Consider the following 17,492-nt stretch of genomic DNA (forward strand, 5'->3'; position numbering starts at 1 on the left):
AGTCAAGACTCCTGGGTTCTCTCCCCAGCTCTAGGAGGGGAGTGGGGTCTAGTGGGTGAGCGCAGGAGGGGCTGGGAGTCAGGACTCCTGGGTTCTCTCCCTAGCTCTAGGAGGGGAGTGGGGTCTAGTGCGTGAGAGCAGGAGGGGCTGGGAGTCAGGACTCCTGGGTTCTCTCCCCAGCTCTGGGACTGGAGGGAGGGAGGGAGTCTAGTGGGTGAGAGCAGAAGGGGCTGGGAGTCAGGACTCCTGGGTTCTCTCCCCAGCTCTGGTACTGGAGTGGGGGGGGGGTCTAGTGCGTGAGAGCAGGAGGGGCTGGGAGTCAGGACTCCTGGGTTCTCTCCCCAGCTCTGGGAGGGGAGTGGGGTCTAGTGGTTAGAGCGGCTGGGACCCAGGACTCCTGGGTTCTATCCCACTCCCTCCCTGTGCAACATCCCCGTCAGCCCCCTTGCTGGGGGGTGTGTCCCCTATAAGATAGTTTGTACCACCCCCACCACCCCCCCTCCTATTGGATGATCTGCGTGCCACACTTCCGGTTATGGCCACACCCACCCACCCTCCTCCGTGCTGTGCATGGCGTGCCACACTTCCTGCGGTGCGCCTCCCAACCTCTTCCCGCCCCCCAACAGCCCACCGGGAAGCAAGGTTCCTACCTTTGCCATCAACTGCCCTCCTCCACCCCACCCGCCAGGCCCTGGGGTGTAGCAGCCCCCCCAGCCTGGAGGCAATCAATCCCCCAGGGCAGGAGGCCTGCTGGGCTATGGAGGGGGGGTGTTAATATCCCTTTAAGCGGCTCCTTTACTTTGCATTTCTCCCCCCCCCACGCCCCCCCTCCTCTACTGTTGTCTTCTCCTCCCTCAGGGTCCTAGGGGCTGACTCATTCCGCTCCAGCCGGGAGTGGGGAACAGCCGCTCCAGCAGCAGCAAAAGAGAGGCAGAAGCCAGGTAAGGCGGAGGTTAGTCCGTTGCAAGCCCTCCCGAACGGTGCATTCACGCCAGCTCCTGGGGGGGCAAAATCTCCTTTGCAAACTGCCCCCCCTTCCTAGGGGAGAGCCTCTCCCCCCGGTCCTAGACCCAGCCATTTTGCAACCAGCCCTGCTCCTTGCCAGCCCGGTGCCAACCAGCCCCGGTAGCCGGCCCGGCGCAGCCAGCCCCGGCAGACAGCCTGGGTGGCCAGGCGGCTTGTCCGCCTCGGGTGCACGCTGGGGCAGCCTCGCTGCAAACCCTTCCCCGGCAGGGCGGGGGTGGCGTCTCCTCCCGTGGTCCTAGAGAGAACCATTTTGCAAGCGACAAGAGCCAGCGCCCTGCCGCGAGCCCTCGCTGCCTTTGCACGGCTCGCGAGGCGACTTTCGTTTGCAAACTCTCGATATTTCAGCGCGGAGAAGGAGACGATGAATACCCCCTTCTTCCCCCCTCCCTTTTTTTTTTTTGCATACTCTTTTCCAGCATCTCTCTCCTTTGCATTGCCTCCTTGGGGCGGCGTCTCCTCCCTTGGTCCTAAAACCAGCCATTTTGCAAGCGCGGAGCCATGCAATGATTGCTTTGGAAGGGGGGCTTTCCCTTTGCAAAAGGCCTCGCCTTGCACATCTCTCTTCTCCCCCCCACCCCCGGGCCATGTTGCTTGGCTTGTGTTGCAACATATGCAACTGACGCCCCGCTCGGTATTTTCCTCCAAGCTCGAATGCACAAAGAGAGGCGAGTTCCCCTTGGCAGTCCCGTCCTACCTACTAGCCCCCTGTGGGTTGCATTTCCCACCTTCCCCTGGTCCTAGCTACAGCCATTTTGCTTTGCAATTGGAGCCGTGCAAACCCACGCAGAAATGCGGCCCATCTCTGCTTCCTTGCGCTGTTCTTTCCCTGTCTCTGCAGGATGACACTCCCCCCCCCCCCCCCCTCGGCGCACCGGTCTCGCCTCCTCCGGTCCTAAAGACAGTCCCTTTGCAATTGCTTTCTGCCTCCCGGCAGGTCCAATGCAAAGCAAGAAATGATGCACAAAATTCCTCGGAGGGAGAGGGGATGCTACTCTCCAGAATGGCAAATACCTGCAAACTGCTGCCCTCTGGGGCTGTCCGAGGTCTCTGGCCCCCCTAACCCTTGCAATTCTTGGTCCTAAAGAGACCCGGTTAGCTTTGCTCATCGGTGCAACTAAACAATCCATGCCCCGCACCCCATGTTTGCTGCATGTCTGCGTGCTCGTTGCAACAAAGAAATCTGTGCACCTGACTCCCTGTTTGCTTCTCCTGCTCAGGGCTACTAAACCAAAGGGGCTCTAGTGTCTGCATTTCCTCTGCAGTCTCGAAATGTTGGTTTTTCAGCAAGTCTTGGAGCACTGGGGAAGTGCCAGAAGAACAGAAGACCGCTAATGTAGTGCCAGTTTTTTTTAAAAGGGTAACCTGGATGATCCGGGTAATCCTGACATTATCCTGGGCAAGATAGTGGCTGGATTAATAAAGCATGAAAGGAGTGTAATATAATTAATGCAGATCACCAGGGATTTACGGAAAATAGCTCCTGTCAAACTAACTTGATTTTTTTTTATAAGATTACAGATTTGGTTGATAAAGGTAATGGTGTTGATGTAACATCCTTAGACTTCTGTAAGGCATTTGACATGGTACCATACGACGTTGGATTAAAAAAACTAGAGTGCGATACAATTTACACGGCCCCCATTAAGTGGATTAAAAACTGGCTAACTGATAGGTTTCCAAATGTAACTGTAAACGGGGAATCATCATTGAGCGGTTGTGGTCCCAACGTGGTCTTGCAGGAGTCGGTTCTTGGCCTTATGCTAGTTAATATTTTTTATCAATGACCTGCGAAAAAACATACAGTTATCTCTGATCAGGTTTGCAGCTAGCACCAACGTTAGAGGAGTGGTAAATCATAAAGAGGCCAGGTCACTGATATGGAGTGATCTGGCTCACTTGGTAAGCTGGGCTCAGGCAAACAATACGTGTTTTGATACGGCTCAGTGTAAATGGATCCATCTAGGAACAGAGAATTTGGGCTTTACTTGCCACGTTGGGGGGACTCCATCCTGGAAAGCAGTGACTCTGAAAAAATGTTGCTTTCCTGTTCAGTGGAACAGGAGCTCCTGCCGTAGCCAAGAGAGTTAATGCAGTTCTGGGATGCATAGATAGGGGAATCTCGAATAGGAAGAGGGAGGTTATTCTACCTCTGTTTGGCCCGGTGCGACCGCTGCCGGAATCCTGTGTCCAGCTCTGGTGACCTCTGCTGGAATCCTGAGGGATGGCTCAGTGGTTTGAGCATTGGCCTACTAAACCCAGGGTTGTGAGTTCAATCCTTGAGGGGGCCACTTAGGGATCTGGGGCAAAAATTGGTCCTGCTAGTGAAGGCAGGGGGGCTGGACTCAATGACCTTTCAAGATCCCTTCCAGTTCTAGGAGATTGGTATATCTCCAATTATTATTATTATTATTATTATAGCTCTGGTGCCCACCGTTCAAGAAGGATGTTGATAAATTGGAGACGGGGTCAGAAAAGTGCCTTGAGATTAAAGGATTAGCAAACCTGCCTTATTGGGGATAGACTCAAATTGCTCAATCTCTTCGTCTTAACAAAGAGAAAGTTCAGGGGCAACTTGATTGCAGTCTACAAGTATCTACACGGGGAACAAATATTTAATAACAGGCTCTTCGAGCTAGCAGAGGGAGGTCTACCGTGAGCCAATGGCTGGAAGCTGGAGACAAATTCAGACTGGAAAGCAGCTGGACATTTTTAACGGGGAGGGTAATTAGCCATTGGAACAGTTTATCGAGGGTCATGGTGGATTCTCTGTCACTGACCCTTTTTAAAGTAAGATGGATGGATGAATTATTCTAGGGGGGTGTTCTCTGGCCTGTGTTATCCAGAAGGTCAGACTAGATGATCACAATAGTTCCTTCTGGCTTTGGAATCTAGACATCGGCGCTGATATTGGAGGAAAGGCTGGGTCCATTGAGATTAGCAGGAAATAGCAGGGCTGGCTGATGAGAGGCAAAAAGCCACGAAGTGGAAATAGACCCGAGCTCGGAACTTTAATGCCCCTGAGCCCTTTGGCAAATTGATTTGTGCCCAGGAAACCTTGGGGCTTTATCATCAGTACAGAGCATCTTTAAAACTCAGTTTAACTGCAGAGGACATTAGTTAAAGAATCCAAGATGCTGAGAGGAGACTCCTCTGTCTATTACCGTGCCCCGTCGATGTGGGCACCTTCTGCTGGCTGGCTAAATCCGGAAATATTGTAGGTCCTACAAAAGTCATGAGACCTTTTGTGGCCTCATTACAGTGTTTGACCGAAAAAGAAAAGGCAAATAGATGACCTTGAAAAACAGATCTATGATGTTACTTGGATTTTAAGGATATTGCTCCTTGGAGTAGCAAAACAAATGTCTGGCTCTCCATTTGAACACAATAGACTCGCAGCCACGGGAGTGTATAAATACCTGGTCTGCCGTCTGTGTAACCATGTCCCTTTTGTCTGCAGCATTTGAGTGCTCCCAGTTGACCCGTTGGTGTCAGTAGTGGGATGATAAACTATTGACCTGTTCTACATGCAGGGGCTGATGGGATTATAAGTATCTGAATCTAGGTTCTGTGCAGGCTAGTGGTGGAATTATACTTTCCTGGTTTAGTGTCTTCCTCTTTTAGATACTTATTTGGCTCATATTGCCGTAATATCTTAGCACCTCACAGTCTTTTAGCTATTTATGCTCACAGCCCCGCTGGGACATAGGAACTGTTATTAACCTCGTTTTACAAATGGGGAAACTGAGGCCCAGAGAGTACAAGTGATGTCGCCAAGATCACACAAGGAATCTGTGACAGAGTAATGAATCCAGACCTCCTGAGCCTTCAGTTAGTGCCCTAATGGCTGGTCTGTCCTTCCCCTCCTGTATGACTCCATTGGTGTTAGCAGTGGGATTATATTTTGCTAGTTTAGTCTACAGGCAGCCCTAGAGCAGCTAGAGGTGGGATTATACCTTTCTAGTTTAGTCTATAGGGAGCCCAACAGCTGCACTCATAGCAAGAGCAGGATTATTCAGTGCTAGTTCAGTCTGTAGGCAGCTCAATGGACACATTGGTGGAAGTAGTGGGATTTTTCCCTCATGCACATCCCAGCCATCATACCGTATCCAAAGGGGGATTGATCTCACTACGGACCCCTCCTTGTAACCCTGCCCTGCCTTCTCTTTCAGAGAGCAGCCCCCTGTCCCTCCCCTGCAAAGATGGAGGAGCCGGAAGCGAGCATTGTGGTGAAGCTGGAGGGTGACTCGGAGGAAGAGGAGGAGAAAGAAGAGGCTGCCATCTATGCCAAGTGCGGCCGGCGCTACAAGTGCCTGCCGTGTGGCAAGACCTTCCCCAGCGTGCCCCGGGTGCTCCGCCACGCCAAGTGCCACGCTGGCGGGGGCACCGCCACGGCCAAGCACACCTGCCCCAGCTGCACCAAGGAGTTCCCCGACCGCTCGCAGCTGCACAAGCACCAGCTGAGCCACTCGGCCGAGCGCCCCTTCCAGTGCCTGCAGTGCTCTAAGGCCTACAAGACGGCGCCGGAGCTGCGCAGCCACGGACGCAGCCACACGGGCGAGAAGCCCTTCATCTGCCAGGAGTGCGGCAAGGCCTTCATGCAGCCGGTGTGCCTGCGTGTCCACATGGCCCGGCACACCGGCGACCTGCCCTTCCGCTGCTCCCACTGCGCCAAGGGCTACGGCACGCTCTCCAAGCTGAAGATCCACCAGCGGGCCCACACGGGCGAGAAGCCCTACACCTGCGGCGAGTGCGGCAAAGCCTTCGCCGACCCCTCGGTCTTCCGCAAGCACCGGCGCATCCACGCCGGCCTGCGCCCCTACCAGTGCAGCGCCTGCCAGAAGACCTACGCCGAGCTGAAGGACCTGAAGAACCACGAGCGCAGCCACACCGGGGAGAAGCCCTTCCTGTGCTCCGACTGCGGCAAAGCCTTCTCCCGCTCCTCCTCGCTCACCTGCCACCAGCGCATCCACGCGGAGCAGAAACCCTACTGCTGCGGCCAGTGCGGCAAAGGCTTCACCCAGCTCTCGTCCTACCAGAGCCACCAGCGCACCCACTCCGGGGAGAAGCCGTTCCTCTGCCCGCAGTGCGGCCGCATGTTCTCGGATCCCTCCAGCTTCCGGCGCCACCAGCGGGCCCACCAGGGCGTCAAGCCGTACCAGTGCGACAAGTGCAGCAAGGCTTTTCGCCAGCCGGCCGACCTGGCCATGCACCAGCGGATCCACACCGGCGAGCGGCCCTACAAGTGCCTGCAGTGCGACAAGACCTTCGTGGCCTCCTGGGATCTCAAGCGGCACCAGCTGGTGCACTCGGGCGAGCGGCCGTTCCAGTGCGGGGAGTGCGGGAAGAGCTTCGCCGAGCGGGCCAGCCTCACCAAGCACTACCGGGTGCACTCGGGCGAGCGGCCCTTCAAGTGCGGCCGCTGCGGCAAGACCTTCGTGGTCTCCTCCAGCCTCCGCAAGCACGAGCGGACCCACGGCGAGCGGCGGGGCGGGGAGGAGGAGGAGGAGGAGGAGGAGGAAGCGGGAGCTGTGGCCCGGCACATCTGCCGGCTCTGCGGGGCCGCCTTCGGCGAGGCTGCGGCGTTGCGGCGCCACCAGCGGGGGGAGCACCCGGAGGTGGCCCCCGGGGCGCTCACTTGTGCCGAATGCGGGGAGACCTTCTCCTCGCCCTACGACCTGCGCAAGCACGAGCGGCTCCACCCCAGCCTGCGCCCCTTCCCCTGCCCCGAGTGCGGCAAGGGCTTCTCCGACCGCGCCGGCCTGCGCAAGCACGAGCGCATCCACTCCGGGGTGCGGCCCCACGGCTGCCAGCGCTGCGGCAAGGCCTTCCTCGGCGCCGCCGACCTCCGCAAGCACCTGCGCACCCACGGCCCCGCCCCCGGCCCACCCCTTGCCGAGGCCGCCCACCCCCCCGACGGGCCTGACGGCTGCCTGCCGGAAGGACTGAGCCAGTCCTCCTGAGCCCCTCCCCCCTTAGGGGGGCGTGGCTGTGTGCCGCTGGGGCCCCTCCCCCTTCTGGGAGGTGTGGCTCTTTGGTAACACCCCCCCCCCCCGCAGGTGGGCATAGCCTGCTGATCCCCTTGGGCTCCTTACCTCCTCAGCCATCATGGGGGTGTGGTCTGTGCTCCCAGGCTCCTCCCCTTCCCTCTAAGGGCGTGGCTATCTGCCAATCTCATCCCCCGCCTCTCCATCTCCTCAGCCCCCATAGGGGGTTGCTTATTGTTCCCCAAGGGAGGTGGGCCGCCTCCTCCTTTTGTCCCTCTGCTCCTTTTAGGGAGGGGTAGGAGGCTGGGGAGATTATGACAGGAGGGCAGCATGTGGGTCAATGCCCCTCCCTCTCCAGGGGGCGTGGCTGTACTGGCCCCTCCCTTTCCCAGGGGGCGTGGCTCTCTACTCCCAGGCCCCGCCCCATCGGGCATGGCTGACTGGTGATGCACTGTCCGCGTGCCTAGAAACCTGTGGGGGGGCGAGGGGGTCGGCGCTGCCCCCTGCTGGAGAGAATTGGAGCGACCCGTGAGAGCAATGGGTTGATGGGCTGCTGGGCGTGGCGTGCGGGCGCAGGGGAGCTGGACGGGTTTGTGGGGCCGAGAGGGTTGAACTGCAGTTCAGGGAAGCTCGTGGTAACCGCCGGCAAAAGCTTCTTTGTAAATCGGCCTCGTGCCGGTGTGAAAAGACAATGAAATAAATCTCTCTTTTTGTAGCCTCGGGACTTGCTGTGATTCCTCTCCTCCCAGGGCCAGGGAGAGAACCCAGGAGTCCTGGCTCCCTGCTCCTCTCTGCTCTAACCACCAGCCCCCACTCCCCTCCCAGGGCCGGGGAGAGAACCCAGGAGTCCTGGCTCCCAGCCCCTCCCTGCTCTAACCCACCAGCCCCCACTCCCCTCCCAGGGCCGGGGAGAGAACCCAGGAGTCCTGGCTCCCAGCCCCTCCCTGCTCTAACCCACCAGCCCCCACTCCCCTCCCAGGGCCGGGGATAGAACGCAGGAGTCCTGGCTCCCAGCGCCCCCTGCTCTAACCCACTAGACCCCACTCCCCTCCCGGAGCCAGGGAGAGAACCCAGGAGTCCTGGCTCCCAGCCCCCCTGCTCTAACCCACTAGACCCCACTCCCATCTCAAATCAGGCCAGAATCTAGGAGTCTTGTGCTGGGGGCTGGACCTGGGGTGGGCAGGAGACAGAAAAGCAGATGGGGGGGGCACGCTGGGATGGAGTGAGGGAGACCCCTGGTGGAACATATGGGGGTGCAGGAAATGGGAGTGACCCCTGGAAGAATAAGGGGGATGCAGGGGGTAGGGGTCCTACCAGCAGGGGGTGAAGGAGTGAGCAGAATCCCCTGATGGGGGGGGTGCATTGGGGGGCTGTGGGACTCTGGGGTTGGGGTCTCGGGGCATGGAAGGGTGGATATGACAAAACGGAGAACAGAAAGAGAGGAGGACACGTCAAACCTGCTCTACGGCAACCCAGGGTCATCCTCCTTCCCCCCCCCACCCCGTGCCCAATTTCCTCACCTCCCCCTCAGCCTGCCCCACAGGGCCAGGGCCTTGGGCTTGCTCTGGATTTACCCAGGGATCAGAACCCTGGCCTGACTCCACTGGCATTGGAGGGGTTTCTCTGCATTTACGGTGGGGTCCGGAGGCACTCAGTGGTGGCCCCAGTGCGGCACTAGGGGGCGCTGTGCTGTAGGGTGGGGGGGCTCAACAGGCGGCGCTCTCCCCGCGCAGGCAGTGCTGGCCCCAATGCCCCAGTGCGGCACTAGGGGGCGCTGTGCTGCAGGGAGCAGCATGGGATCAGCAGGGGGTGCTCTCCCCGGGCAGGCAGTGCTGGCCCCAATGCCCCAGTGTGGCACTAGGGGGTTCTCTGCTGCAGGCTCAGGGCTCAATAGGGGACACTCTCCCCGGGCAGGCAGTGCTGGGTTTCTCTCACTGGGGTTTACTTTGCAGCCTCTCTAGCTCCTCATACTCTGGGTCGAGACCCACGGGAGGCGCGTTTGATCCAGCTCGGGGGTGGAACAATTGCTGGCCACAGCTTCCTGCCCAATGGCTGTGGCTGGGGGTGTAAAGGGGGCAGGAGCTCGGCGCTGGGGGGAGCGTGGTGACGGCTGAGACACTGAGAACGCAGGAGACCTTTTGTGGTGCTGTGATCCACCTTCAAAGCGCGTCTCTCCCAGCAGAGAGACAGCCCAGCCCGGGACGCCGACAGGCCCCGGAGCCGAAATATTCCTCAGCCCAGTTCCTGAGGCAGGTGAGTGATGGGTGGGGCTGCTCAGACCCCAGCTGAGATCAGGGCCCCCATCGCACCGGGCGCTGCACCGACCCTGACCGAGATCAGGGCCCCATCGCACTGGGTGTAGAACAAACCCTGGCTGGGACTGAGGACCTCATCACTCTGGGTGCTGCACAGACCCATCCCACCTGAGAGCGGGGGCCCCTAATGCTGGGCACTGCACAGATCCCCCCACATTGAGACTGGGGGCCCTGTCACACCGGGTGCTGCACAGACGTGAACCTAGATCATGGTCCCCAGTCCCTCCTGCTCTAACCCACTCAATCCCACTCCCCTCCCAGTGCGACAATAGAACCCAGGAGTCCTGACTCCCTGCCCCCCCCATCCTCTACCCCACTTCACCCCACTCCCCTGCCAGAGCAACAATAGAACCCAGGAGTCCTGACTCCCTGCCCCCCCCCCATCCTCTACCCCACTTCACCCCACTCCCCTGCCAGAGCGACAATAGAACCCAGGGGTCCTGACTCCCAAACCTGTGCTCTATCCACTACACCAAGTTGCTACTCAGCCTATTGACATAGTTGATACCTTTCATATCAGGGGCATCTTGGCATTTCAGGCTGATTGAGTTTCTATTGGCATCAAAGCAGTGGGGCAGCAGGTCAGGACTGAGGAGCTCTGCCAGAGCAGGGGGGAGACAGGGAACCCCAAGGCTCGGCTTGCAGGGGGTTGGGGGCTGGGCAGAACCCAGCAGTCAATATTCAAGTGCATTTTTCCTGCCTCGTTCTGCTGGGGTGAATTCAAACATTTACGGTCCCCTCCCAGTCCGAGCCTGCTACTGTCACAGGATGCAGAGCTGTCAGCCTTTCCTGCCCCACAGCCAGCATTGCTCTACAGCTCCAAGCCAAGCTGAACACAGTTCAAACCTATTTTTAACACAGCATCCCTTGTGGTTAGTACAGGGAGGGACGCCCAGAGACGGGTGAGGTGGTCAAAGCATCTGGGGCGGAAGGAAGGGGACAGGATAGCAGAGCAGATGGGCCCATGGGTCTGTTCTCGGGTGGCAGGGATGGGGCAGGATACCGGGCTTGATGGGCCCATGGGCCTGATCCAGGGCAGAAGGGAGAGGGCAGGATACCAGGTGAGATGGTCCCAGGGTCTGTTCGGGGCAGTAGGGTTTCCTGCTGTTTTCCCCCAACAGCCTCAGTGTAAAGGTGGCAGCGCCAGATGCTGGGGCTGATGCTGACCAGGAGAAACCCCAGAAAATGACCCTCCGTCAGCGGTTAAACATGACCAAATCCACCACAAGGGGGCCCCGGCAGACGCTACGGCGAGGCCAGTCACGCCGAGCGTAGCCCAAGCAGGGCCAGTGCAAGGATGTTTTGCGCCCTAAGCAGCAGCTTCCCCATCCACGCTGAGGCGCCACCCCCCCGCCCCAGCTCACCCCTGCTCCGCGCACAAGCACCCCAAGCACGCCGTGGCTGCTTCACTTCTCCCGCCTCCCAGGCTTGCGGTGCCTAAGCTGACTGGCGCCACAAGCCTGGGAGGCGGGAGAAGTGAAGCAGCCACGGCGTGCTCGGGGAGGAGGCGGAGCAGGGGTGAGCTGGGGCGGGGAGTTCCCCTGCCTGCCGCCCCCCCCCCCTCTTACTTGCTGCAGGCGGCCCTCCCCTGCCCCAGCTCTCTCCTCCTAAATGCCGGCGGCGACCGGGGAGGCTGAAGATCCAGCCGCCATGGTCGCCACCGAAGAAAATGGCGCCCCCCCAAATCCCGGCGCCCCCCAAATCCCGGCACTGTAGGCGACTGCCTAGGTCGCCTAAATGGTTGCACCGGCCCTGGGCCCAAGGTCCCGCAGCTCTCGCTGGCTATGAAAGCCACCACTCGCAAGCCACAGGTTGTGTGTGGCTTTGGACTGGCCCCCTAATGGCCAGACCCAGACACTGCATCAGCCCACTAAGTACAAGCCACGGATTCTGTTCACAGTGCCCCCTAGTGGCCACACCCAGCCACTCCCTCGGCTCACTAATTCTAAGCCACGTGTCCACATTGCACCGCCCTCTAGTGGTCCCATTAAGGAACTGCAATGACCCATTATTATATTGCACGCTGTAGAGTTGGCATGTGAATCTATATCTCCTCCTCGTAGTTAGTGCTGGTATTACAACATCTGGGAAATAGAGACTGGAGGGAATTGATGAATATTAGGTAATCTGTAGTCAAACATGCAAATGAGGCACCAGGTCATTTGTGTAATGGCACCAGAGTTCCTAGAGCCCAGAGTTTTCGTAGTTGTGCTATAGAACATGGCTGATGTCATGGATGGTAAGTGGATGTCTCTGTCTCTGCAACAGAGCTAACCAATGGAACTGCCTGCCACTGGATTGTCACTAATTCTGGATCTCTCTGTGTCTCTCCCTCTAGGAGGGTTCAGAGGCCGACGGCCCCTTGGGGCAACCCATCGCATCAGCCATGCCCACATTTGGTGCCTTCATCCCGCTCCTCCTCTTCATCTTCCGGGGGGCCTCCTCCCACTGTCACACAGGCACGGCCAATGAATGCGAGAAGCACACGGCCTTCATGCCCGGGCACAGCTTGATAGGAAAGGGCATCGATGTGACCACAATGGCCAAGAAGGGGGCCAATCTGGTGAACAGCAGCCTCTGGCAGCACGAGGACGGCACCTGCACCCTGTGTCGGAACCCACTGCAGGGAGAGCAGTGGCAGAGGCTGCCGCTGGCTGCGGTGGACTGGCGAGTCCACATCTCGTGCAGCCGGAAGCTGAGCGGCTCAGTGCAGCAGTCGGCGATGGGCATGATGGAGTCGGCAGCAACCCCGGTGCAGAACGACTGGAAGGTGGGGCTGGACGTGCCTGTGAAGCCCACGGTTAATGTCCAGGTGGCTCTGGCTGGATCACATTCCAAACTGGCCAGTTTCGTGGTAGACCACACGCGGATGGACAAATACAGCTTCGTGAGCCATGAGGTGTCCTGCGGCTATTACAGGTGAGAGCCAGCCTGGGTCAGGAGGGCTCATCTGGAGTTGGGATCACAGCAACGCCACACAGAGATACAGGGCCCTTCCCCTCTAGTGGGCCCTGGTTCCCATCCGGCCCCAGGACAGGAGACTAGATGGTTTAGGGAAGCGGGGAATGGGACATGGGGCCTTTCCCCTCTAGGGGGCACCAGCTGACATCAGGGCTGGCCAGCTATGGGGGATTTTCTTCTCCTGTGTGTCAGGACAGCCCAGCGACCTGCTGTGGTCAGAACTATCGAGCAGCTGGCATATCCCCAGGAAGGTTGTGAGGTTCAGCAAACTGGGTGGCTGCATTGACTAGGAGCCACCTGCTTAGACCTTTTCTTCTGGGTTGTCTGGGGCCTTAGGATGCAGAGCTAATGATCTCAGCTGACTCACCAGGCCATGCTCACTCCTCACCTTGTGTCCCTGACCAGGTTCCGGGTCAGCGAGACGCCCCCGCTCACCAGCCATTTCACTCTGGCACTGAAGAACCTCCCGGATCAGTACGACAGCAAATCGAAGGTGGAGTACCAGCAGCTAATCAACAACTACGGCACCCACTATATGTCCCAGCTGCAGCTGGGGGGCCGGGCGCGGGACGTGACGGCCGTGAGGGTCTGCGAAGCAGCAATGAGCAGCTTGACTGACGACGAGATCAAGGACTGCTTGAGCGTGGAGGCGGGTGTGAGTATCGGAGCGGGCTCTGTCAAGGGTGGGAACAGCAAGTGCGAGGAGGAGAAGAAGAAGGGGAAGGTCCGGGGGAGCTTCCATGAGACGTATCGGGAGCGCCACGTGGAGGTGGAGGGAGGAGAGAGCTCGACTGATGTGCTGTTCTCTGGCAGTGATGCCAAGGTCTTCTCGACCTGGATTGAGAGTCTCAAAGGCAACCCTGGCCTGGTGTCCTATTCGCTGCACCCCATCCACATCCTGGTGCAGCAGGACGACCCAAAGCGGGAGGCGCTGAGGCGGGCAGTCAGTGAGTACATCCTTGAGAGGACCCTGGTGAGGAATTGCACCCAAAGCTGCCCCCCGGGGACTCAACGCAGCGCCCACGACCCCTGCTCCTGTGTCTGCCCCGGGGATGCCATGACCAACACCATGTGCTGCTCGCGGGAGCGCGGCCTGGGGAAGCTGATGGTGACAGTGAAGAAGGCCAGTGGCCTGTGGGGGGACTACGTTACCGCTACGGATGCCTTCGTCAAGGTCTTCTTTGAGAGACGGGAGATTCAGACCGGCACCATCTGGAACAACAACAATCCCGTCTGGAACGTCCATTTGGACTTCAGTACTGTCCACCTCACCAGCACCAGCAAGATCCACATAGAGGTCTGGGACGAGGACAACAAGTGGAACGATGACCTGCTGGGAGGCTGCGACATCCCGCTGGAGGCCGGGGGGCCCCACCAGAAGGATTGCTACCTGAACCACGGCCGCATCTGGTTCCAGTACAGACTGCGCTGTGGGCCCCACCTCGGGGGCCGGAGCTGCTTCGACTATGTCTCCCAGCCACCGCAGCAGAGCACAGCCAAGGGGAAAGAGGCGGAGGCCTTCTGGTGAGCCCCGGATTGGAGAGGGGCGTGGGTGTGCATTGGTCACTAGCACTCCCTGTCCCCCAGAGCATTTCCTAGTTCCTACTCTGCTGATGCTACTGAGCTTCATGCTGTCACTCCTGCTCGGGAATCGGTGTCTCCAATGCCCATAAGAGACTCTCTGCTCCTGTGGGCCCATCATCCTCACAGCTCCCTCTGGGAAAACATCCCACCATGAACCGCCCATTCCGGATCCATCAGACCAGTGTGTCCAATGATTCCAGCCATCCAATGTATCCACCTAACCAACATACCAAACTATGTACCTACTGCATCCAACCTATCCCCCCCCCACCCCATCCAGCCAACTGCCAGCCAACCAACCAACAAATTGTTGCATTTAGTTTATCTAACCTATTCAATCAGTAAACCGCCAACTGGATTTAGTGTATCCAATGTATCCAACCAACCTATGAAAGAATGTAGCAGTGCATCCACCCTATCCATCCCTCCAACCAACCAATGCATATATCTAGTGCATCTAAGGTATGCAACAAACCAACCGATGAATGAATGTATCCAGTGTATTCAAACAACCACTGAATTTATCTAGAGCATCCAGTGTAAAAAGCCAGCCAGCCAATTAATGTGTTTAGGATGTCCACTGTAACCAGCCAATCAAAAATGTATTTAGCATATCCAGGCAACCTGCCAACCAATGCATCCAATGCATCCATCCAGCCAACCAACCAGTGTATGTACCTAGTGCATCTGGTGTATCCACCCAACTAATGTCTTAGGTACATCTAACCAACATGTGTATCCAGTGCAACCAACCAACCAATCAATGTCAAGTACATCCAGTCAACCAATATGTGCTGGCAGTGCAAATAATCCCTCACCCCACGTATCCATCCACCCACAATTATCCAGCAGCTTTGGGGTAAATTATCTTATCCTGACAGTGCAGGCCCCACTCACCATCCAGCTGGATGTTCCATGCTCAGATGATCAACAGAGATAATGTTATATCACTTGCCATTGGTAGGATTCAGAGTTAACACCCACGAGGACATGCCACAGGGCTATCAGTTCAGGCTGTCAGCCGGCTCAGGGAGATGGCACTGCATTGGGATCACACTGGAAAGGGAAAATTCCCCCTAATTCTGGGATTAAGGTATCTTCCTGGCTCACCCCTATTTGCATCTGTGAGAGCCTAGACTAATAGCTCCATGGTGCTGTTAACTGGTAATGAGGGTTAACTCTGAACCCTACTGACTGTAAGTTAAATATATCCAGCCTGTTAAACTGCCATGCAGCTTTGCATCTCCACCACAAAATGATTTGCTTCTGGGAGGATTCCAGCTCTCTGGATCTTTGCAAATGTATCTCCTTGCTTCAATAAATGTTTGTGAAAGCAAATTTCTAAGCAGCAAGTCTTGTCATTCTTCCAACCTCAGGGGGCTGGAACCAGATGTAGAGTAGAAATGAGCGGTTGCAGTACCTGCTTGGGAACACAAGGGAGAGCTCTGGGCTGGGCAGGAGCAAGGCAGAGCTGGACAAGGGAGCTAAATAAATGGATGGATTTGCTGCAATGGGGAATCTGGTGTAAGGTGGCTAACACCAACCAAAGGGAGTGGCTTCCGTTGGGCACAGAGTGGGGTGGGTGGGAAAGAGATACAGGGAGATGGGCAGCGTTCTTAGGTGGCATTAATATCCCACAGCTGATATTTGCAAGACACTGCTATTGCCAAGGGATCCAGGAGGGGATAAGAGAAATTTTCCCTCTAAGGAGATTCAGCTCTGACCTGGCTCTGGGGCAGGGAGATTGGCCGCCTCAGGAGGCTGGGGAATGGGACACAGAGCGTTTCCCCTCTAGGGGGCGCTGGTTCCGATCTGGCCCCACGACATGGCTGGCTCCGCAGGCTGGGGAATTAGAGGAATAGTTCTCCTCTAATAGTTCTCCTCCATCCTACAGCAAAAAAACTTTAGGACCAGACTTCAAAGAGAAACTGCTGAGCTTCAGTTCATCTGCAAATTTGACACCATCAGCTCAGGACTAAACAAAGACTGTGAATGGCTTGCCAATTACAGAACCAGTTTCTCCTCCCTTGGTTTTCACACCTCAACTGCTAGAACAGGGCCTCATCCACCCTGATTGATCTAACCTCGTTATCTCTAGCTTGCTTCTTGCTTGCTTATATATACCTGCCCCAGGAAATTTCCACCACTTGCATCCGAAGAAGTGGGTATTCACCCACGAAAGCTCATGCTGCAAAACGTCTGTTAGTCTATAAGGTGCCACAGGATTCTTTGCTGCTTCTACAGAACCAGACTAACACGGCTACCCCTCTGATACTTCTCCTCTAATGGTGCAGCTCCGATTCCCTCCAGCAGGTGGCAGCCTGGACTCGTGCAGCCCCCAAACACTTGATCAGCTAAAATGCATCTTGCAGGTCAGTTCTGACAGTGCATGGCAGGTATGGTGGGTGGGGGGGGGCGGAGGAGGCTCTGAGCTCCTGACCTGCCCCTGGCCTGGAGGCTGGGATCCTGGTGCAGAGGTGGAGAGAGAGCCGGTGGGAGTGCGGTTGTGATGCACGGTGGAGAGGAGAGGATCTTTCCACAGCCTCCTTCTGCCCCACCACAGACCCAGTGGCTTCAGAGCAAGGCCCTGGCTGGCACGGCCCCCCTCCATCCTGCTGCCCCCGTGGCCCCAGCCCATCCCCGTACCCCAGAGCCCTGGGGCTAGGAGAGGCAGAGCATTAATCAGCTAGTTCCTGCAGCGCCCCGGCAGGGACAGCGGGATGGGCACAAGTGGCAGCCCCATGGCAGGTGGTGGAGCCGAGATGAAGGGGGCGATAAGGACATGGTGACACTGATGAGACACGGGGGCCAACGCAGGCATCTCGTAGTGTTGCTCTCCTCATAGAACCATGGACCAGTTGTGGTGGTGGGGGAGGGGGGTACGTGTAGAAAAATACATCCCAGAACCCAGATCAGGAAGTGGGGAGCCACAAAGTCCGGGTCAAGATGGGGCTGGGAGGCAGGAGATCCCAGTGCAGCATGGTCCCCTCTGTAATATACCTCTGCTCCGAGGGGCGGAACGCTAAGGTCACGGGGCCGAGGTCAGGATACTGGGAGCCACGCGGCCCAGACCGGTACGGAGCTGGGACGTAGCCCATCCCGGAGCTGGGAAGCAGTCGGGTGGAAACATGGAGCAGAGGCCAGGAGACAAGGGGGCCTGGGGGACGTGGCAGAACGGGGACCGGATTCCCGTAGCCCCTCCCCTAGAGTCATGGCCCCCCCTGCCTGGCACATGTAGCCCCTGTGACTCAGGCTGTAGCATCGGGCAGCGCTAGAGCCGCACGTCTGAGTTTCTAGTGGCAGGAAGAGCGGTTCTGACCACAGTCTTCCCCGCACTGCAGCTACTCGGCGCCGGGGCAGGGAGACAGTGCCTGCGACAGCAGTGATTGGGTTGTGGCAGGAGACCCCAGAGCTCCATGTCACACCCACTGTCGGGCCAGTCAGAGCTGCGTCTCCATCCAAACCTGGGCCTTTCTCATCGGGAGAGAACCCAGGGCTCCTGCCTCCCACCTCACCTCAAACATTAAACCTTTTCCATTAGCACTCACTGGAGAGGTGGAAAGCTTCCCTGTGAGATCTGTTAAATTGTTTCTTTCTCCCAGCCCTAGACCCCAGAGATATG

The 17,492-nt window shown here is 57.7% G+C and overlaps 2 protein-coding genes across 6 annotated transcripts; both read left to right on the forward strand.

Annotated features, from left to right (window-relative positions):
- Nucleotides 1-517: 517 nt before the first annotated feature.
- Nucleotides 518-7,748, forward strand: LOC123368078 (zinc finger protein 668-like). 5 transcript variants are annotated; one of them, XM_045012561.1, is made up of 3 exons: nt 518-592; nt 859-952; nt 5,196-7,748. In XM_045012561.1, the coding sequence occupies exon 3, from the start codon at nt 5,226-5,228 to the stop codon at nt 6,984-6,986; it is 1,761 nt and encodes a 586-aa protein (XP_044868496.1). In that variant the 5' UTR covers nt 518-592; nt 859-952; nt 5,196-5,225; the 3' UTR covers nt 6,987-7,748. The 5 variants fall into 5 exon arrangements, with proteins under 5 accessions (XP_044868496.1, XP_044868494.1, XP_044868495.1 ...); XM_045012559.1 differs by having other exon boundaries at nt 530-592; nt 859-941; nt 5,196-7,746; XM_045012560.1 differs by having other exon boundaries at nt 563-642.
- Nucleotides 7,749-11,681: 3,933 nt separating this feature from the next.
- On the forward strand, nt 11,682-15,170 carry LOC123369979 (perforin-1-like). The gene is made up of 2 exons (XM_045016107.1): nt 11,682-12,244; nt 12,692-15,170. Exons 1-2 carry the CDS (start codon nt 11,712-11,714, stop codon nt 13,812-13,814), a joined length of 1,656 nt encoding a protein of 551 aa, XP_044872042.1. The 5' UTR covers nt 11,682-11,711; the 3' UTR covers nt 13,815-15,170.
- The last annotated feature ends 2,322 nt before the right edge of the window (nt 15,171-17,492 follow it).

Source organism: Mauremys mutica, chromosome 4 (assembly GCF_020497125.1).
Source record: "Mauremys mutica isolate MM-2020 ecotype Southern chromosome 4, ASM2049712v1, whole genome shotgun sequence".
NCBI lineage: Eukaryota > Metazoa > Chordata > Testudines > Geoemydidae > Mauremys > Mauremys mutica.